This window comes from Balaenoptera borealis (genome assembly GCF_965194805.1).
Source record: "Balaenoptera borealis genome assembly, chromosome: 3".
In the NCBI taxonomy this organism is placed as follows: domain Eukaryota; kingdom Metazoa; phylum Chordata; class Mammalia; order Artiodactyla; family Balaenopteridae; genus Balaenoptera; species Balaenoptera borealis.
This window is the reverse complement of record NC_138866.1, coordinates 103865808-103886070: the sequence shown is the minus strand read 5'-3', so window position 1 is coordinate 103886070 and position 20263 is coordinate 103865808. Positions and strand designations below refer to the sequence as shown.

Below are 20263 nucleotides of genomic sequence, written 5' to 3'. Positions count from 1 at the left end.
CCTGGTCCAGGAAGATCCCACCTGCCGCGGAACAACTAAGCCCTTGCGCCACAAGTACTGAGCCCACGTGCCACAACTACTGAAGCCCGCGAGCCTAGAGCCCGTGCTCCACAACAAAAGAAGCCACCGCAATGAGAAGCCCGTGCACTACAACGAAGAGTAGCCCCTGCTCGCCGCAACTAGAGAAAGCCTGCATGCAGCAACGAAGACCCAACACAGCCAAAAATAAATAAATAATTTTTAAAAATTAAGGAAAAAAATGAGTTTTTAAATAAGTAATTTATTAGTGCCTTGTGGTTTTCAAAGCATTTTCACATAGTTTGTGTCTGATCCCCACGTGCCCCCTGTGAGCAGATGCAGGGAGGTGGTGTGTCCTAATTTTAGGATGAAGACGCTGAGCCTTACAGAGTAACAGACTTGTCCAATGACATGGTGCTTTTGGCTTTTGATTCAGTGGCCTTTTTTTTCCCTTGATTCAGTGGCCCTTTATGTTCTTTCTTAACTAAGTTGATCACTAAGAGTTGAAGAGCTATTTAATACTTTAAATATAGGTTCCCCAATTTAGTCATGCTTACTGGGCTTCACTTCGTTAAATGCCCGCCTGAGTCACACACCCTTACAACTGAATGGTGGTGGCTATTTCTAATCTCTCATCCTCATTCCTTGCTCATCATTCTCTCCTTTGCATCATCGGAACAAATTCTGGGGCTTTCTTAAGTCAAGCACTTTATAAGGATTGTTGTTAGAGATGGGCTCATAGAATCTTAGCATCGAAAGAGCATCAACCCACCTATTTTTCACTGGCAGAAACTGAAACTCTGGACAAGATAAATCTTGTCCATTTGGGCTTTATGGCTAATTAGATGAAGAACAAAATCATGTGAAATCATGTGTATGTATGTATTATTTTGTGTTTTCCTTATAGTGTAAAAGAATTCTTTTTGCCCAGTTAGGTAAAGAAAACATGCATATTGGAGATTTCGCATCTTCAATGGAAAGTTTTCTTCTCCCTCCAGCCCCGTTTTTTAAAAAAAGGTATAAGGTTCAGTGTCAGAGGTGGTAATATCAAATCTTAATTAGGAATAAAAATTTGTTAATTATCTATACATTTTATTTTTCCTCTTCCTGTTAGTATTTTGAGTATTAGAGGGATCATTCATTTCTTCTGTTTTTTTGGTCAAATTAAAAAAATATATATATATATATACACACCAATGGTGATAGAAGAACAGAGGCAGTGTTGCATTGAGCAGGTAGCTGAGTCCTGGGTGCTGAAGGCCCAGGGGGAGGAAGCAGGTCTGCCCCCTCCCTTTGCTTCTCCAGAGCTGCATTGCAGTCCCTTCTCCCTTGACCCAAGATCTGTCCATGCCCTCTTGGGCAAGGGGTAAGAGTCCCAAGGTGATCCCTGCTGAGTTTAGGAGACCGAATAGAACGCTGTGTCCTCTGGGCCTGAATTTGAAATCTGAGAGGAATCAGATAGTTTTGTATCACTCACCTGTCTTTCTGGAGCTTGGAGGATGAGCCAGTCATGCCCACAGGCAGCGTGTTTTGTAGGGAAACTCTAAAGCAGCCTATATTTCTAAACTTTTCTTCTGTAGCCTCACATAAATGGGACAAAGAGCCCAGCAGGTATATTTTTAACATATTTTTGCCTTTATATTTTTATTCCTGTTATTCCCTCTGTCTGAAAAGCCCTCCCCACACCCAGTCCCATTTCCTTAAAAAGTTGAGTTTTACTTATTCTTTAAAATATAGCAAAATATGGCCTCCATGAAATTTTCTGTGATAACTTTGTTGGATTAAATTTTTTCTCTCCTCTTAACTCCTATTACATTTTGTACTATTTACAGGGTCCTTATCACATACCACCTCTAGTTGTAGTTATTTATGTGTGTGCTTTTTGCCTTGGTGAGATTTTTTTAAAAGAATTAATCAATTTACTTAAAAAAAAAAATTTATTTATTTATTTGGCTGTGCCGGGTCTTAGTTGAGGCATGTGGGATCTTTAGTTGCAGCATGCGAACTCTTCGTTGTGGCATGTGGGATCTATTTTCCCTGACCAGGGATTGAACCCGGGCCCCTTGCATTGGGAGCGCAGAGTCTTTAGCCACTGGACCACCAGGGACGCCCCTAATTTACCTTTTTTTTTTTTTGGCTGTGTTGGGTCCTCATTACTGCACACGGGCTTTCTCTAGTTGCGGTGAGCGGAGGCTACTCTTCGTTGCAGTGCACGGGCTTGTCATTGCGGTGGCTTCTCTTGTTGCGGAGCACAGGCTCTAGGCACACAGGCTTCAATAGTTGCAGCACGTGGGCCCCAGTACATGGGCTTCAGTAGTTGCAGTGCATGGGCTCAGTAGTTGTGGCACGTGGGCTCAGTAGTTGTGGCTCACGGACTCTAGAGCACAGGCTCAGTAGTTGTAGTACACAGGCTTAGTTGGTCCACAGCATGTGGGATTTTCCTGGGCCAGGGATCGAACCCACGGTAAGTAATTCACAGATTTTGTAGAAAAGTTGGGAAAAAAGAAAAAGAAAAATTATCAATTATTGTACTTCCCAGACTCCTCAAAATAAATACTATTAAACATTATTACTGGTAATACACAGCATCTCTAAATTCTTTATTATATTAACTTAATGGTTGTCAAGTGCAAGCATGCATCTAGATCCCCCAGAGGGCTTGTTAAAACACAGATTCCAGGCCTCAAACCCAGCCTTCCTGATTCAGTAGATCTGGGGTGGTACCTGAGAATCTGCATTTCTAACAAGTTCCCAGGTGATGGTTAGGCTGCTGGTCCATGGACCTTACCTGAAGAGTCACTGAATTAGCTCATTTAATCCTCACCTAAACCCTATGAAGTAAGTACCGTCATTATCACCATTTACAGATGGGGAAACTGAGGCACAGGGTGGCCACATAACTTCCTCAAGGCCACACAGCTGGGAAATGGCAGAGCCAGGATTCCACCTTAGACACCGTGGGTCCTGAGTTCATGCTCATAACCATGACACTGAACAGATATGTTGTTAACAGAGCACAGAGTCTCTCTGGAGACCAGAAAGGTTTCACAGTAGAGGTAACTGAGAGGCAAGTCTTAAAGGAAGGGTTGGGAGTCCCTGAAGGAAGGTTGTGTTTGGGTATTCAGGGGTGTGGGGACAGCATGTGTTAACAGCCTGGAGGAAAGAAAGGATGCGGCTGTTGTTGGAAATGGTACACAGTTTGGTCTTGCCTGTATAGGTCTTGTTTCCCCTAACTGTCCCTTGAGGGCAAAGGTCAGTGCCCTGAATTCTACACCAAGTATCAGGCCTCCCTTATTGCTTAGTAAATACTTGCCGACTTGACTTTCTCATGATAAGATATAGCGAACGTGACTTTATAATGAGGAACTAAAATGTCAACACTTTTCTGGTTAACCATGATAAAAAATAAATTAAGCCATACATTTTTTGAGGATGTCTTATTGTGCAAGTTTGGGTTGCTTTCATTTCATTGTGGAGTGTGATGAGGAAGAAATAAGGCTTTATTTTCCTTCTTTGGGAGATTAAGCTCTTTAGCTTAGTTGAAGTTCCCTTGATTTAACTGCTTTTAAAAATTACTGCCTATTTACATGTTTTCAGGTGAAAAGAAATAGCAGCTATGGAGTAAGAATTGTAGTCTCCTGCTTCTTGGTTCTGGTGACAGAATCATTTACTATTTATTCTGGGTTTTCTATCTTCATTTGATCCTATATTTTGTTTGTTTTAGATAAATTGATTCTGCCTTAGGATAATAGAAAAATGTGAAAAACATTTCAGCTGGAAGTAGGTTAGTTTATAGAAAGACAATTTGTTTTAAAATGTCATTGCTATGGAGAGAAAATATATGAAAAACAGAGCTTTAAGATTAGCCATAAGCACTAGTAAATCCTCCAAGTGTTTTTTTTTTTTTTCAAATGGCCTTCATAAGAAAGACAGCTATGTTGTATGTGTATGCGTGTGTGTGTGTGTGTGTGTGTGTGTGTACATAACTTTTGGAGAGAGAACAAATTCTCCCATTCCTCTCCGATATAAATAAGCTGGGGTATGTGCATAAGGACAGGATTAGTTTTACATCTCTGCCCCATCCATTTAGTTTTATAGCTTAGGGTCTTGGTGCTTTGAAAGAATTATATCAGTTCCTTATATCTGTATATCCATTTACAGTTTCAAAGCACTTTTGCATGTATTCTCCACTGATCATAGACTTACATTACTTACCTATAATAAATTTTCTTATATTAATAGGCCAGCTACAAATGCATGCATATTGTGAAAACCCAGATATAGTGTTATGTGGAAATAAGAGTGATCTGGAAGACCAAAGAGTAGTAAAAGAGGAAGAAGCCAGAGGACTTGCAGAGAAGTATGGGTGAGTATTTTTGTGGAGGAATCTACAGAGCAAGTTTCCAATACAAACATTTGCATATGAATGGGTAACAAAAAGGGCAAAAGCAAAAAATTGAAACACTCAGATGTAGCCCTTGGGGGGAGGTGTCAAATACCTACTTTGCATATTAATATTATATGATATGGGAACCATAGCAACAGCAGTGGGCGAGGGCCCTCATTCAGCGCTTCAGTACCGTTTTTCTCAATCTCTTGGTGTTTGAAGAAAGACAGCTTTGAGGTCAAATGCCCTAGCTACGTAAGGCCTCCTTTCCAAGATGCAGGTAAGAGACACCCCGGATAAGGAAATTCTCTATATTCAGCGAGGAAATTTCAAAGCCAGTTCCTATGCTGCTGTAGAGAGCTCCCGCAGACAAGAAGGCCTTATTGGCTTTGGAATATCTGTGCTGGGAGAGGAGTGTGAAGATCTGCTTTGGTTTAAGTTGTGTTTTTGTGCTGGAGAATCAACTAAATACAGTCTTCCTCCTTTAGCTCAGGGAATAGGTTCGTAGTAGCAGCAGCATTAACTGGACATGAAAGAAGGGGTCAGCCGCTGCTAATTAAAGTGTCTGGGGCACCTCTACAAAACAATTTGCGCTTTACTTTCTTTCTGCCTCTAATATAATGAGAATGCAAATGTGTACGTATTAATTACCCTTAATATAAGTGGGAGGCAGCAAGTGGGGTAGAGAAGGAAGGGGAGAGAGAGAGAGAGAGAGAGGGAGGGAGAGGTGGGGTGGTGTGGGGTGGTAGGCTGTGTGTAGGGGGCGTTACCAGGCTGGCGGCCTCTGTTGTTAGGCAGGTCCGAGGAGGCCGGAGGAGGCCCTTTCCCTTTTCGTTGTGTGACCCCTGCTTTGTTCTTCCTTGGGCTGATTGAGTTGGGAAAGCACTCAACGATGGGGTTCACACCGGGGGGATGGGGTGGGGGGGGGAGTGGAAGGATAGGTTGGCCCGGTGGGAAGGAGCCAGAGTTTGGAGAGCTTTGAATACCAGGTAAGAAGAGTGGACTTGATATCCTGGGACACAGGAAGTTGCTGAAAGCCTTCAAACGTGGAGGGCTGTTATGAGTACTTTCCCAGGTCAGCCTGGGGATGACAGGTGGGGTGGAGTGGAGAGCTGTTGGGCGGCCTCTGTAAAGTGTTGCTTTGTGTCTGACGCTGGAGCCCACAGGGCAGGCGGTCAGAGGGGAAGATGGATTTGAAGTGGCGGAGAGCCAGAACCAGCTGGGACCCGTAATGATGGACTGAAACTTGTATCAGTTCTTATTGCTTGTGACCTGGAGGGTGTGGGTGTCCTATGGAAGCCAAGACCCTTTGCCACAGAGCTAAACACACATACCTGGCCCAGGAGGTGGAGAAGCTGAAGGGGGATCTAGGGGAAGGTGGAAAGGGGGCAGGTCTGGGCACTGGTCTGTGCCAACGAGGTGAGCCAGCGGAGAAGTGTCGATGTATGAGCAGAAGGGCTGCTCCTTCACTTCCGCCCTCTGCATCCCCCCCGCTGCATCTCTCCGTGGTCCACCCTGACTGGGAAGGGAATTCTGGGAAGTGTTGTTCAATCCAGCCAAGCTGACAGATTGCAAAGCCACCACAGGTAGGGAGTGGGGGCCGGGCACTGGTATCTTTTAAAAGCTCTCCATGTGATTTTTGTGAGCGGAGGTTGAGAACCTCTGATGGAGGTGATTCTGAAATGGGGGCTGACAGAGCCCTGCAGGCGATTCTGATCACCTGATATGCCCCCTCCTCTCGTGAGAGGCACTTGTGTAAAGGAGTGAAAGGAAAGAGGGAGGGATCAAATACCACGAAGGCTTCTAAAGTGTTGAAGCTGGGCGCTGTGTTGCAAGGGCGTGAGGAGGAAGTAAGTGATGAAGCAACGGAAACTGTGGACCATGCTTTTGAGAAGTGTGTTTGCAAAGACCAAAAAAAAAAAAAGGCAGCTAGGGGAGTTAGCTGGATCAAACAAGCACATTCTCAAGCCTTGTGGGGGAGTCTGGATTGATTTCTTACCCCTCTGGCCTTCTTCAGCCCTTGGCTTGTTGCCTCTGGGCAGGTTCTTAGGATTCCATCTCCTGCCTGGTATGAAAGAGCCTGGCATTGCTTTCTGACTATATGGGGAATCTGGGGATAACAGGGATTGTCTTCCCTCTGTGCCCAGGTTGGAAGATCTGGGGAGTATTTCATAAGAGGGACTCAATGTAAAGTTTCTGAACTGAGTTAAAATAAGGAGAGGAGAGATTAGCAGATAAGATAATTGAAATTATTGAAGAATGGAAAGGGATGGAAACGGACTTCCCTTAGGATTTAGGAAGCATACAATAGAATTCTGTAGGCTGAGTTTCAGAGGAAAGTGTAACGGGGAAATTTGGTTCACGTGCATTTCACAAATTTGACATATGTTTAATGATTATTTTCACAGAAATCTTTTTTTCATTTTTAATAATCGTAATATTTTCATTGGTTGCACATGCACTAGAGGACTATGTTGGTTAGTCCATCGATGTGCTCACAGTCAGAAAACAGTAGTTTATGGCATATCTTCATATCATTTGTATGTTGTCTGATAAATTTGCATTTTTTGTTACTATCGTGTTGCCTTCTCTCCTCAGTTCATAAAAATGGGTCATTGGTTTGCAAGTGGTTCTCTGAAATATACATGCATTTGGAGAGTGAAAGACTATGTCTCAGAAAAACTTTGCAAACCTAATAAAAACATGTTACAGTGCAAATATGGAACATAAATCTGTGTCTGCTGGGACAAGTAAATCTGAGAATGAGGGCTTCATGCAGCAGCCCAAAATAGAAAGGGTGAATTGGATGCATGATGATGAATATTCAAAAAATTATTTTTAGTAGACTAAGAATCCCTTCACCCCTAATTCCCTTTTTTTTTTTTTTTTTTTTTTGCTATAAAACTTGGTTAAATTGTAATGTGAAGCTCTTAGGTCACTTCCTAACACAACAAAGCGATGTGCCCCATAAACCAGTCAAGTTTTTTAGAACAACTACAAAATAATGCTTTCCAGTATGTAATATTGAATAATATTGTCAATGAACTCGGAGAAGAGAGCAAAACAGAGGGTTATTCAAATTTGTACTTCTGCCAGTCAAAACTATTATAGTTCACACTGTTGCTGAAATACTTTCAAAAATAGCTACAAAGTCCGTGACAAATGTATTAAAAGAGAAAGCAGAATGCAACATTGACAACATTCATCTTAGATGATACTGTTGGATCTCAGACTTTAGTGTGCTCCAGCTTCACCTGAACACAGTGCCACTGAGTTTCTCATTTAGTAGGTCTGGGATGAAGCCCCACATTTTACATTTCTAGCTGATTCCTAGATGCTGCTGCTGTTAGTGATTGAGGATAACACTTTGAGAACCACCTGTGTAGATGTCAAGTTACTATGAGCTGTGCATGCTGGCAGATATTTTCCTTGACAGCAGAGCTGGACAAAATCATTATGCACAGAATATGAAGCAGGTGTCTACTTGTGCCACGCTTGGAGAAGGGAAATGTGCTCAATGACTTAACATCGGAAAATCCATGCTAAATCCAGGAGGATTTTTTCTCTTGCACAGTTAATGACATCAGCTTTGATAACAGACTGGGCAGGGACACTGGGATTGGTACCAAAGGAGCACCAGCCACAACTGGGTAGGAAAGGACTTTATTGTGAGTGAAAATGGTTGCGTCTAAGCATCCTTCTACCCTCTTCTTTATTCACAGAAGATAGTTGGTGGTCAATATAAACCTTTTGTTTTTGATTCAGGGTCGAGGGAAATAGAGAACATTATGAATATGATGAAAGTATGATAATTGAAAGTATGTATTTCACATGTGCTGTGCAAAGAAAGAGTCAGCAAATTTTTAACAAATGAGATATAATTGACATATAACATTGTATTAGTTTTAGGAATACAACTTAATGATTTGATTTATGTATATATTGTGATATGATCACCACAGTAAGTTTCGTTTTCATCCATCACCACATGTAGTTACAATTTTTTTTTCCTTTTTTTTTTTTCTGGCCACGCCTGGTAGCGTGTGGGATCTTAGTTCCCAGACCAGGGGCGGAACCCGTGCCCCCTGCAGTGGAAGTGCAGAGTCTTAACCACTGGACCACTAGGAAAGTCCCATGTAGTTACAATTTTATTTTCTTGTGATGAGAGCTTTTAAGATCTATTCTTAGGGGCAGCAAATATAAGACAACTTTTTTCCCCCACTGGAGACTGCTGGCTAGTGATGAGAAGAGTGCTCAAGAGTTTCTTGAATGAAGGATGTGTTAAAAACATTGATTTACAACGGTAATAATATGAGTACAGACCATTTCTGGGATTTCAAGTGGCTTTTAGCATACTGCTGTCAGTGTCTTATCTAGTCTGAACTAGATGAAATGTATGAATAGCTTGATCTCTAATAGTTTTTTATTCTTTGAAAACTTGTTGACATCCGACCCTTATTCAAGAAATAAATTAATGCCGTATCATTGGGCACATTTTAAAACCACACACATAAGCTGCAACTAAACAGACAAGGCTGATTTCCAGAGCCCCAAAGAACTCAGTAGAGGACCTGAGTTTCATTTGGGCACAATCTGCCAGGCTGAAACAGTTTATACACTCACTCTTTCCTGTAAACGCTTGTTCATTTACCAGCCAACAGGCCATGAAAAGTAGTGAGACTCGCTTCTTACTTTAGTGAAAAATACCTTCATAATTTCTGGATCCACACGTGAGCCAAATATCTAGAACCATTGGACAGAATCACCAAATACACTTGCTTTCATTCCTGGGATCTAAGATCTTCTAGTGTTGTAGAAATAAGTCATGGAAAAGAAAACATCTAAAAATGTGGGTCCTAACCTATGACATGAGCTGGATATAGGTGTCTCGGTGAAAAGCTGCAAATGATAATGCCCACCCTAATTTTCGTTTTGCTCATTTGTTTTAACTTAAAAATTTGTCATTTATCTATTTATTAAAAGCACATCAAAATTTGTGTTCTGCATGTGTTCCAAAAGGTCATTAAGTGCTCGTTTACAGATTGATATCAATTAGCTGCACAGGATTTTTTCAGATGTTTGGCGGTACTGCTCCCTAGTCATGCTGCTCTAGCACCACCATGTGGCGAGAAGGAACAATACACCTGTCTCCATGCTTAAAAGGGGGACAATTGATCCTCTTGAATTTAAGCTAAGATTACTAAATTTTTGCCTAGAAAGTTTTAGGAAAAGCAGAATATTATTTTTAGAGAAGAAGAGAACCCCATTAGATGAACACTGATTGAGCACTTGCCGGATGCTAGGCTTGTGTTAAGCCCTTTACGTGTATTATCTTATTGCCTCCTTATCAAGACCCCATGAAGCACTGTTACACCTCTTTACAGATACGGAGAACTGTTCAGATAAAATAGCCCGAATGCCTTCTAAAAGTGAACATCAGGAAGATATGGATATAAAAATATGACTGACTCCATCCACTAGACTTCCTGTGCCCTTAGGACAAGCTGAGCAGTCCAATTTTCAAATGTGAGGACAAGGCACATTTCTGTGTCTGGGGCATCATTTTATGCTGGAACAGAAGTCTTAATTCAGGGTCTTCACTGTGCATCTCATCTAGTTTGCTTTTCGTCTGGCAGCTCAAAGAACTGAGAGTAGAAAGGAGTGATCTCTAGCATTCATTTATTCCTATAGAAACAAAAACCATGTTGCCCCAATTGCTCAGAAGACTCTGAATAATTAGTCCAAAGATTTTAAGGTTGTTAACCTGACTCCTGGTCACATCACCTGAAGATTCACAAATGGCCAGGAAATATATTTTTAATTTTTAGTTTGTTACTAGAAGTTGAATTAGAACTCTAAACTACATCTTATTAATACTGTACCTCTTTTAGTATGAGTGACTTAAAAATGTACACCTTCACTCATATATCCTGAAATTCTACCAATTAAATATTTGCTAAAGTTAGTAAATAGAAAATAACTCATAGTTCTGCTCGAGGCATCGGTCATTTATACTTCAGTATTGATCAGTAAAGTAAGATCCATTTTCTCTCAGCATTTAGTGATGATCACTTGGGGGCAGTAAGGAACCTCTTATGGTTTGACAAGGACTGGAGAGAGACAAATGCTTTGAAGCATGAAACATTTTGGCTAGAACAGATCTGAGTGAGCCATCTCTGATGTAGGGAAGCATGGTTCAATTTACCAGAATTTAGGGAAGGACTGTATATCAGCTACATTGTGGATTAAATCAATGCTTATGGGCTAGTCTGGAAATTTAATGTTTATAATCTTGCTGAGGTCTCTTGGAGCTATGATTTTCCATGATTGAGTGACATTGTTTCTATGTGTCCTAAGTTTTAAACAACAAAATTAAAAACAAACTTTTGTAACCTAACCCATTACTGTGTTGGAAATAAGAAATGTTTATCAATGACACATTTGTCAAAAATGACGCATTTCTAAGTGCTTTAAATGTTAACTCATTTAATCCTTAATAGGAAGATACTGATATGATCTAGTTTTATGGATAAGGCAACTGAGGCACAGATGTTAATAGCTTGCCAGGGCTACACAGTCGGTAAGGAGTCGTACTAGGATTTGAATCCCAGCAGGCTGGCTCCAGAGGTTATGGCTCTTAACCATTCTCCAAACTGTCTGTAACTTCCATGCATAGGTTTTATCATATTTTAAAAAGTATTTTCAACTGTGTTTTCTCATTTATGCCTTAAAAATTATTGTGAGGTAATTACCAGGAGATGAGATGGAAGAAACTATGGAAAGTAGAAGTAGCTTAATGGAGACCCTGTTGAGGAATCCATTGAGGCTGAGGACTCTATAGCTGGAAAGATATTTTTAATTGACGTTGAGGAAATTTTTAAAGTAAGATGTACACTGTTATGACTAGTATTTACGAGGAAGTTTACTGCTCAACTACTTTTTTATTTTTGTATTTCCAATTTCAGCCCATTATTCTCGGAGGGAGAGATGAGTTTTTCAGTTGCTTTTCCATTAAACAATAGCTTTCTGAATGGTGATAGAATGATCAAGGCTTCTCCTTAAGTATAAGAAATGTTCTTCAGATATTAAATGATTCTTCATGGGTATAATTGAGAAAGAGCACGATGGAGAAAATCTAAGTATTTAAATTTTGAGAATTCTTAATCGAAAATTCAGCTCATGTAAAAATGGCAGCATTACAAGGTGTCCCCAGGACTTAGCTCAATAACATAGGTACTTGATAAATAAGTATTTATTCAGTCCCCACAAAGAATGTCTTCTTCATACTTGGTAAAGAAGTACTGCATGTGACCAAGGGGGTGGGAAAGATGTATTACCTTCATTTTGTGGCTAAGGCGCCAGATGAAGATGTAGGGAAAAAAGACTGACAGTAACCAAAGAGGTATCCAGGCAAGAGGTTTAAAAACCACTGAGATGATGTAATTTGCCCAGTGGACCCTTCTCTGATTAAGATATTTTAGAGTCAGCATATGAAGGGCTATGAACATGGTCATGGTAGAATCAGTGGACCAACCATGTCCTTCAGAACTCACAGATAGGTAGATAAATCCTCAAATGAAGTGATGGTTCCTCAACCAGTTTTTAAGAGCTATACTCAAACAGGAGAGGATTGTAGAGTCCAGTTGCAAGACCTGTTAGCTCCCATAGGAAGCGAGCAGATAATAAGGCAACATCTTGAGGAAATCATAATGGGCAGACAGCCTTCCATCCCTACACATGTGCCCCTAATGTGCTTCTTGGTGACACAGGAAACAGAACAGTTGTGAAAAGATCTGTAAAAGTAGTAAGAAGGTTAAAACAAATCTGTAAAAGCTCTCCTGTGGAAGCTGCTCCTAGCCAGGAAATAATGAAAGAATAACCAAAGTTGTAATCAGAGTCATTGATGTAGTGTTAACATGCTATGAGAAGACAGGAAAACAGAGACATTCTTGAGGAAGAGTATTGTAATAGAGTCGGATGTTAAAGTCTCTATAAATGTAAGGAATATTTTACTGAATTCAATTGCAGGACTCCCAGAGGTGCTAAAACAACTTTCTTTTGTAGATTTTACATCTAAGAGCATTTTTGCTTACTAAGTGGTGGGAATGAAATCAACAGTTTGAAGAAAATACAATTTTATCACTATTTTCATGACTTTATTTAGAAGGAGGAAGAACTTGGCAGGTGATTGATTAATCCCCTTGCAAAGACGGACTCTAAGTATGAAAGGTGACCACCATGACAAGAATGATGTCTTAAGAATATGTGAAAAGTAGCCTTACAGTTTTGAAATGATGCTTTGTGAGTTACTAAAAAATTACACCTAACCTCGGGCCCTGGGATAACAAAACAAACATACTTAAGATTGATAATACCTGAGGAACTCTGAAGTGCTGTGGAATTCAGAATGTCTTCAAGCGTGTGGTCCAGGAATACAGCCTGGAGCTGACAAGTGGCAAAGCCTTTGACAGATACAGCCAGGGACCTCTGATGTCTCTCTTATATCAGCTTGTTTTTTGTCTTTGTTTTTTTTTCCTCCGTATGTAGCAAGTGAAACAGAGTTTTCTGTTTTGGAAATCCTCATGCAAGTATGCATATTTGGAACCAGTGGAGCCTATGGTTTAAGTTGGTTACACTAGAATCAAACAGCTGTGGATTCAAATCCTGGCTCTGCTACTTTCTAACATTATGAAATTGGGCACGTTACTTTATCTTTCTGAGCTGCAGTTTAATCATCTGTGAAATGGGAGTAAACACTTCCGGAAGTTTTACATCTGTTAGGAATGCATTATCAATTATTTTATTTTTCACTTTTTAACGTGGCCTGTGTGGCAAAATGCTTTTGTTGTCTTGTATATTTGTATTCTTCCGATTTTCTAAGTTGAATTATCAAGAGCAAAGGTCACTGTCCTTTCCCTCCTCATGTTGTTACCCGAGTTGTCACTGTCTTCCAGAATCCCCTACTTTGAAACTAGCGCTGCCAATGGGACAAACATAAACCAAGCGATTGAGATGCTCCTGGACCTGATAATGAAGCGAATGGAACGGTGTGTGGACAAGTCCTGGATTCCCGAAGGCGTGGTGCGATCCAACGGTCACACCTCTGCAGATCAGTTGAATGAAGAAAAGGAAAAGGGGTCATGTGGCTGTTGAAGAGTCCTGCGAGCTGCACAGTAATTCAGGTGGCCCACATCTGTGACCTGCTCTACGGTGATACACGGCACAGGGAGAAATTAACGGGCATTGTGTACAAACTGCTTCTCACCGTCCCAGTTAGACCTATCAGTAAAGCATCCAGTTTTAAACTTACTTTGCTGCAGCTTTGTAAATATTTCTTTAAGATTCAGCCTGAGAGTTAGGAGAAATATTTCACATAGCCAAAAGTGCCTTATAAAACCTTAGCCCATGGCAGTAGATCATTCAAGTATTCAGGATTTTGTAGCCACAGAACAGTGCATTTATTATGTAGGATGACTGAAGATACTGTCACCTGCCTTAACATAGATAGGCCTGGAGTCTCACATTCAAGATCTTAGACGTAATTATCAGTGTTTAACCCAAATTTAAAGACCCTACTTGCACCATAGGGGACCTTCTAAAATGCCATCTAAACCATTTGAATGTTAAATAAGAATATACACAAATGATGGTTCAATGTCTTTGAGTATTAATTTATGTAAGCATTCTCTTTAAAATGAAATAGGGCAAATTATTGGCCATATCTGTAGACCTTGGATAAACTGGATCAAGAAATTATATGCTCACTGTGACTGTTGCTGGTGGGAAAGGGCTTGGGGGTGAGGCCTGGGGTGGCTTAATGTTGTATAAGCAGCTGAAGGGGGACTTCTGGCTCCCTGCTGGATTCCCATTGCTCGGAAGGGTTGATTGAAGGGTCAGGGAACTAGATTTTTATGGCTTTAGTTCACTGTGATCTGTGCATTTATACTTGGCCTATGTGCTGGCCCCATCTGAACATAGCTAGTGCTTATGCTGAAGTTATTTGTGATAAGTAAACATTTAGCTTCTCTTTCTTCATATTTATAATGTTGGTCTGGCATCCTCAGGCTGCAGTTTCAATTAGCTTGTGAGCAACTCATCTTGTTTTCACCCTCAGTCTCTATATTGTTGATCTTTGCAACTTGTTTTATTTTTACATTGGTGGAATTGAAGGAATTAGCTTATAATTTCATAAAATATCTGTTTACTATTTGGTGGAAGATGGATGTTTGTGTTTAAGCAGTTACATTTGTACTCTAGCTCAGTATAAGAAAAACAGAGTGTTCTGTAGCCTGTAGTTATCCTTGAGATCATGGGCATTTACCGTACTTGCTGGGTCTTTCCAAGGTCATGTACTCTTCCACATTGCCAAAGTGTCTTTTCACCAAATTTAAAGGTGGTTTCAAAATACGCTTCGTGGCATTTGCTTATAAAAATCAAAGGGGAAAATTCTTATTTATTAAAGTAGTTTAAGTAAAGTAGATTAAAATTTCCAAAGAGCTTAATGGCTATTTAGGAAGAAACACCACTCATTATAATTTAAATAAAGAATAAAAATAAATGTATTTTGTGGTGGCAAATGTTTGGCATAACAGTAATTAGAAAAATACAGCTATGATGGAAAGTAATTACTTTTATGATAATTTTCAAACGGCTTTTTGTTGAGCATCTGTCCTGTTTTCTTTACCACTGCCCTCCCACCATCCCCTTAAGAAACTTAGCTGTGTTTACTAAGATCTTATATATTTCTATCCTTGAAATGAGGACCTCTTTAAATACTAAGGAGTCATTGAGTCCTATGCATTTGAATTGTGTATCCTGGTGAGAAAAAGATCCAGACATTTCAAGGGCAGGGTCATCATCACAGGCAGTGCCTTCTAAAGTTGCCATAAGACTTAAGTGGAGTAAATAATAATTTTATAGCTACGTATCAGGGAACATTTTATATGATTCATTTGTATAGTTAAAAAGAAGACAATATCAGTATGTTCCAGCCTATTTAGGAACCAACTGAGAAGTTAGCTACAGATTCCATCGGCCTTAAACATAACACACAATTAAATATATACATGATATTGGCACACGCAAGAGCCATCTTTAATTATTGACGTAAATAACCTGTATTCTCTCTGGAAATCATTTGTTTACATTTATATCGAAGTACCAATATAAATTTTTTTGTGCGTCAATGTATTTTCCTATTGACAGGCTTCTGTAAAAGTGAAGTGTATCTTCAGTGAACTTTGTGCCAATTAAGCTTATAATAAAACAGTGGTTTAACCTGTCAAGTTTGGATGTGAACATAACTTCATTTCCCATCACAATAAAGTTTCAACCAGAAGTCATAATGCTACAGGAAACCACATTCAGAGACACAAATTCCATTAGGTACGTGATGAGGGACCAGCCAAGACAACATATTCTGGAGAAGATAATTCAAATACGTTGTCCTCGAACGTTTATGGAGCATCTACAGTGCAGGAAATGTTGTACTAGCTGTCCTCAGGTGAACAAAGCAAGGATGGTAAGGGCGTGCACTAAGACTGGGGCTGAGAGATGGGTGCAAGAGGCACTGGCAGTGGTGTAGTACTTGATTGGATGAGGAGGGAATATGTGGGGAGATGGACACTCTTACCTTATTTCCTACCACACTGTTCACCCCACTCACTCCTCTGCGGGCATACTGGCCTCCCTGGAGCGGTCAAGTGTGTTCCTGCCTCAGGAATATTTGCTGTTCCCTCTGCCTGGAACGCTAGTCTTCCATACATCTGCATGGCTCCCTCTCCCATCCTTTAAGACAGTTCAAATGTCACGTTGTCCAAAAGGACTTTACTGATCACCTTATATAAAATAGCAGTCAATCCCCCTCATGGCCCCAACCAGATTGTCACCTACTGCCTTGTTATCCTGCTCTGGTTCTGTACATGTCACTTATCACCACTCAATATATTTGTATGTTTGTCTCCATCCACTAAGATATAAGCTCCATGAGGACAGGGGCTTGGGAAGTTTTCTTCAAAATTGTGTTGCCACTACCTGGAAAAGGCCTGGTACACAGTAGGTACTCAAATGGTTATTGGTGGACTGAATAAAGGACTTGAGATGCAGCAGGGTCAAGTGAAAGAGTTTTCAAAACAGGAGTCACTATTAATGTTCAAAGACAGGAATAGAATTTGAAAGTAACCACTTCAAAAATGTTTAGAAATGCTCTCATATAATAAATCCATATTGGTTTATTATGAGAAATTAGGAAATCTGAGAAGTATATTCTGATGTTTTGAAGTTGATGTCAAGATAGCTAACAATCTATTGAAGAAATGTTCAACGAGGACTTTCTGTTTTGGCCGCTCCACGTTGCATGCAGGATCTCAGTTCCCTGACCAGGGATCAAACCCATGCCCCCCACAGTGGAGGCACGGAGTCCTAACCACTGGACCGCCAGGGAATTCCCAATATGGAGTTTTGGTTTTTTTTAATTGAACTGTAGTTGATTTACAATATGTGTTAGCAAAGTAATTCTTTGCTAACATTATGCATACGTTATATATGTATATATATAATATACATATGTATATTCTTTTTCAGATTCTCTTCCATTATAGGTTATTACAAGATATGGAATATAGTTCCCTGTGCTATATAGTAGGTCCTCATTGTTTATTTTATATATAGCAGTGTGTATCTGTTAATCACATACTCCTAATATATTTCTCCTCCCTCCTTTCCCCTTTGGTAACCATAAGTTTGTTTTCTATGTCTGAGAGTCTGTTTCTGTTTTACAAATAAGTTCATTTGTGTTATTTTTTAGATTCCATATTTAAGTCATATAGTATTTGTCTTTGCCTGGCTTACTTCCCTTAGTATGATAATCTCTAGGTCCATCCATGTTGCTGCAAATGGCATTATTTCTTTCTTTTTTATGGCTGAGTAATATTCCATTGTATACATATTACCACATCTTCTTTATCCATTTATCTGTCAATGGAGACTTAGGTTGCTTCCATGTCTTGGCTATTGTAAACAATGCTGCAATGAACAGTGGAGTGCAAGTGTCTTTTCGAATTAGAGTTTTTGTCTTTTCTGGATATATGCCCAGGAGTGGGATTGCTGGGTCATATGGTAGCTCTATTTTTAGCTTTTAAAGGAACCTCCATACTGTTCTCCCTAGTGGCTGCACTAATTTACATTCCTACCAACAGTGTAGGAGGGTTATTTTTTTCTCCACACCCTCTCCAGCATTTGTTATTTGTAGACTTTTTGATGATGGCCATTCTGACTGGTGTGAGGTGATAACTCATTGTAGTTCTGATTTGCATTTCTCTAATAATTAGTGATGTTGAACATCTTTTCATGTGCCTGTTGGCCATCTGTCTGTCTTCTTTAGATAAATGTCTCCTCTGATCTTCTGCCCATTTTTGGATTGGGTTATTTGGGTTTTTTGATATTGAGTTGTAGGAGCTGTCTGTATATTTTAGAAATTAATCCCTTGTTGGTCACATCATTTACAAATATTTTCTCCCATTCTGTAGGTTGTCTTTTCATTTTGTTCATGGTTTCCTTTGCTGTGCAAAAGCCTGTAAGTTTGATTAGGTCCCATTTGTTTATTTTTGCACACTAAAGAATGTTTTGCTTGGCTTTTTATAAGCTGGAAAACTCTATATGGTATTTCCAGGTCTTCTATTTTTGGCAATATGGGTGAGTATAGAACTGGAAGACTCTCCCAATATAAAACACTTGATAATGCTGGATAAAATATAATGAACATTTTTTTAAATGGACTGTTGATCTCTTAAGAAAGTAAGGGAAATACCTTGAGATCATCCCTCTTTTTCCACAAAACAGACAACAACAGCAGCAACAACAATGGCAGCAACAGAGGGAACTTACAACAAACTGATACTGAGTGTGGTTTGCTTTTGGTTTGGTTTTTGCCAGTATCAGTAATCTAGGTGCTTGGTTTTAATGGCTACATGCCATCATGGGAGAAAGCCTTGGATCTGTTGGAGGTAGGACACTGGGATGGAGGGCCCCTACCTCCAAACACACACAAAGCCAGGGTCTGGTCTACGTCTTAATCTTCCCTGAGCATTTATAACCATAAGTATGCTTTTACACAGGTTTGAGGTTCAAGTTTACATTAGCGCCCCCCTTTTTTTTTCTGGGAATGTCTAAGCCAAAAAATGTACATAAACTAACATAAAGTGATTTGTGGTTGGTAATACCTCTGGATTTCTTGGGAGAAGCAAAGTAGAATCTCTTCAGAGAAAACATTTTCACCCAGAACTTACAGGATTTTTACAGAAAATACCCTACTAAGAGTGAGCTCACTATTTAAAATGAAAACCCATTCCTTCCTCACCCCCTTCAGCCCCAAACATGAGCAAGGGCCAGTGAACCAAAATTCAGCAATATGGCACTTAAGAACTTCAAATAATATACTTATCGGATGGAGACCATAAAGTAAAGATGTTTAAAATACTTACAAACATAAAAGGAATGGAAACATCTGGGAGAAGAAGACTTTATTAAAGATACAAGACTGGTTTGAATTTTAGAAAAAGACTTCCATATATGGAAAAATGTGGCCATTGATATTCAAAATGTAATGGTCAGAAGTTAAGTGGCAAGTTTGACAGTTGAAGAGAAAATTGGTGAACTAGAAGATAGACTGGAGGAAATTATACAGAATTCAGCAGACAGGGATAAGGTATGAGGGAGGTTAAGAGAGATAGAGGAAAGATTAAGGCTCCAACTTATGTCTAATAGGAATTCTAGAAGGAGAAATGGGAGAACATAGAGGAAGAGGAAATATATGAAAAGAAAATAGCTGAGAATTTTTCAGTAATGGTGACAGACGTACACCTTCAGATTCAGGAATCATTAAGTTTCAAGCAAGCTAAACAAAAAGGAATAGTATTTCCAAGATTTCAGTTCAGTCTGTTGGACGTGAAATACATGTTTGTTGTTGTTGTTAACCCCTTCTTCTGTATTCCATTATAATAATTGGAAAGAAAAACATTTTCTAAGACTGGCTACTCACCTATTCAACCTAGAGCGAAGCACTGAGTATGCTCATAGGCTGAAGGGAACAGAGTCTCAAATGAAGCCTTAAGGTGTGGGATTAAGAACACAGATAAGGGACAGGGCCCCTGACACTGAAGGTAAGAAGTGAAGCTGGGTTATCACGTTGGTGAGAAAGGCAGGAAATTTCTTGTTGAAGTAAAGGGATAAAACTGAGAGAGTTGGGAAGGAACTGTGTAAAGAGCTTGGGAAGACTGATGAGGCTCTTCTATAATTATTGAGGGGGATGAGAGAGGGAGAAGATCAAACAAAAGTAAAATAATTTTCAGTATCTTGGTTGCCAATGAAGTGTTGGGCAAATGTTTATTACTAAAATTTCTGATGTGTGCCTTTGTTATTAATATTGTTCTGGAATTGCATGTCAAGTGATTAGCAAAGAAAAATAAATGCAAGTATCAGATAAAAGGAAAACACATGTATTCACAGATTATAACTAGACAAACTGATTCTAAAGTTAAAAAAGAAAAAAAAAACTTTAAGGAATAGCTAGAGAAACAAGGAATAAGAAGGCCAAGGAAGGAAGAGGAGGACTGCTGGTAAACCCAGTTATTTAAAAAATTACAATACTTTAAACATTTTGGAACTGGCACATAAATAGATAAATCAGTTGAACAAAGTAGATAGACCCATGGAAAAGTGATACTTTGAATTAGTGGAGGAAGCAATGCCCTTATTCAACCTATGGTACTGGGGGGAAAAAAAAAACGCACTGGAATCCTATGTTATTATTTATACTTAAGCAAATTCCAGATTAGTTGAAAATTCAAATGTGAAAAATGA

At 39.6% G+C, this 20263-nt stretch overlaps 1 protein-coding gene and 1 long non-coding RNA gene across 5 annotated transcripts in view; one reads left to right on the top strand and one right to left on the bottom strand.

The window, feature by feature from the left end:
- The window catches only part of RAB27A (RAB27A, member RAS oncogene family), a 70737-nt gene extending 57023 nt beyond the window's left edge, over nt 1-13714 (top strand). For all 4 annotated transcript variants that reach the window (XM_082388190.1, XM_082388189.1, XM_082388192.1 and 1 more), the window contains 2 exons: nt 4261-4384; nt 13360-13714. In XM_082388190.1, the coding sequence (XP_082244316.1) occupies nt 4261-4384; nt 13360-13558 (323 nt within the window). In that variant the 3' untranslated portion in view covers nt 13559-13714. The remainder of the gene's footprint in view (nt 1-4260; nt 4385-13359) is intronic.
- The window catches only part of LOC309626870, a 604516-nt gene that overhangs the window by 116226 nt on the left and 468027 nt on the right, over nt 1-20263 (bottom strand). The gene's annotated exons all lie outside the window — the stretch shown is intronic.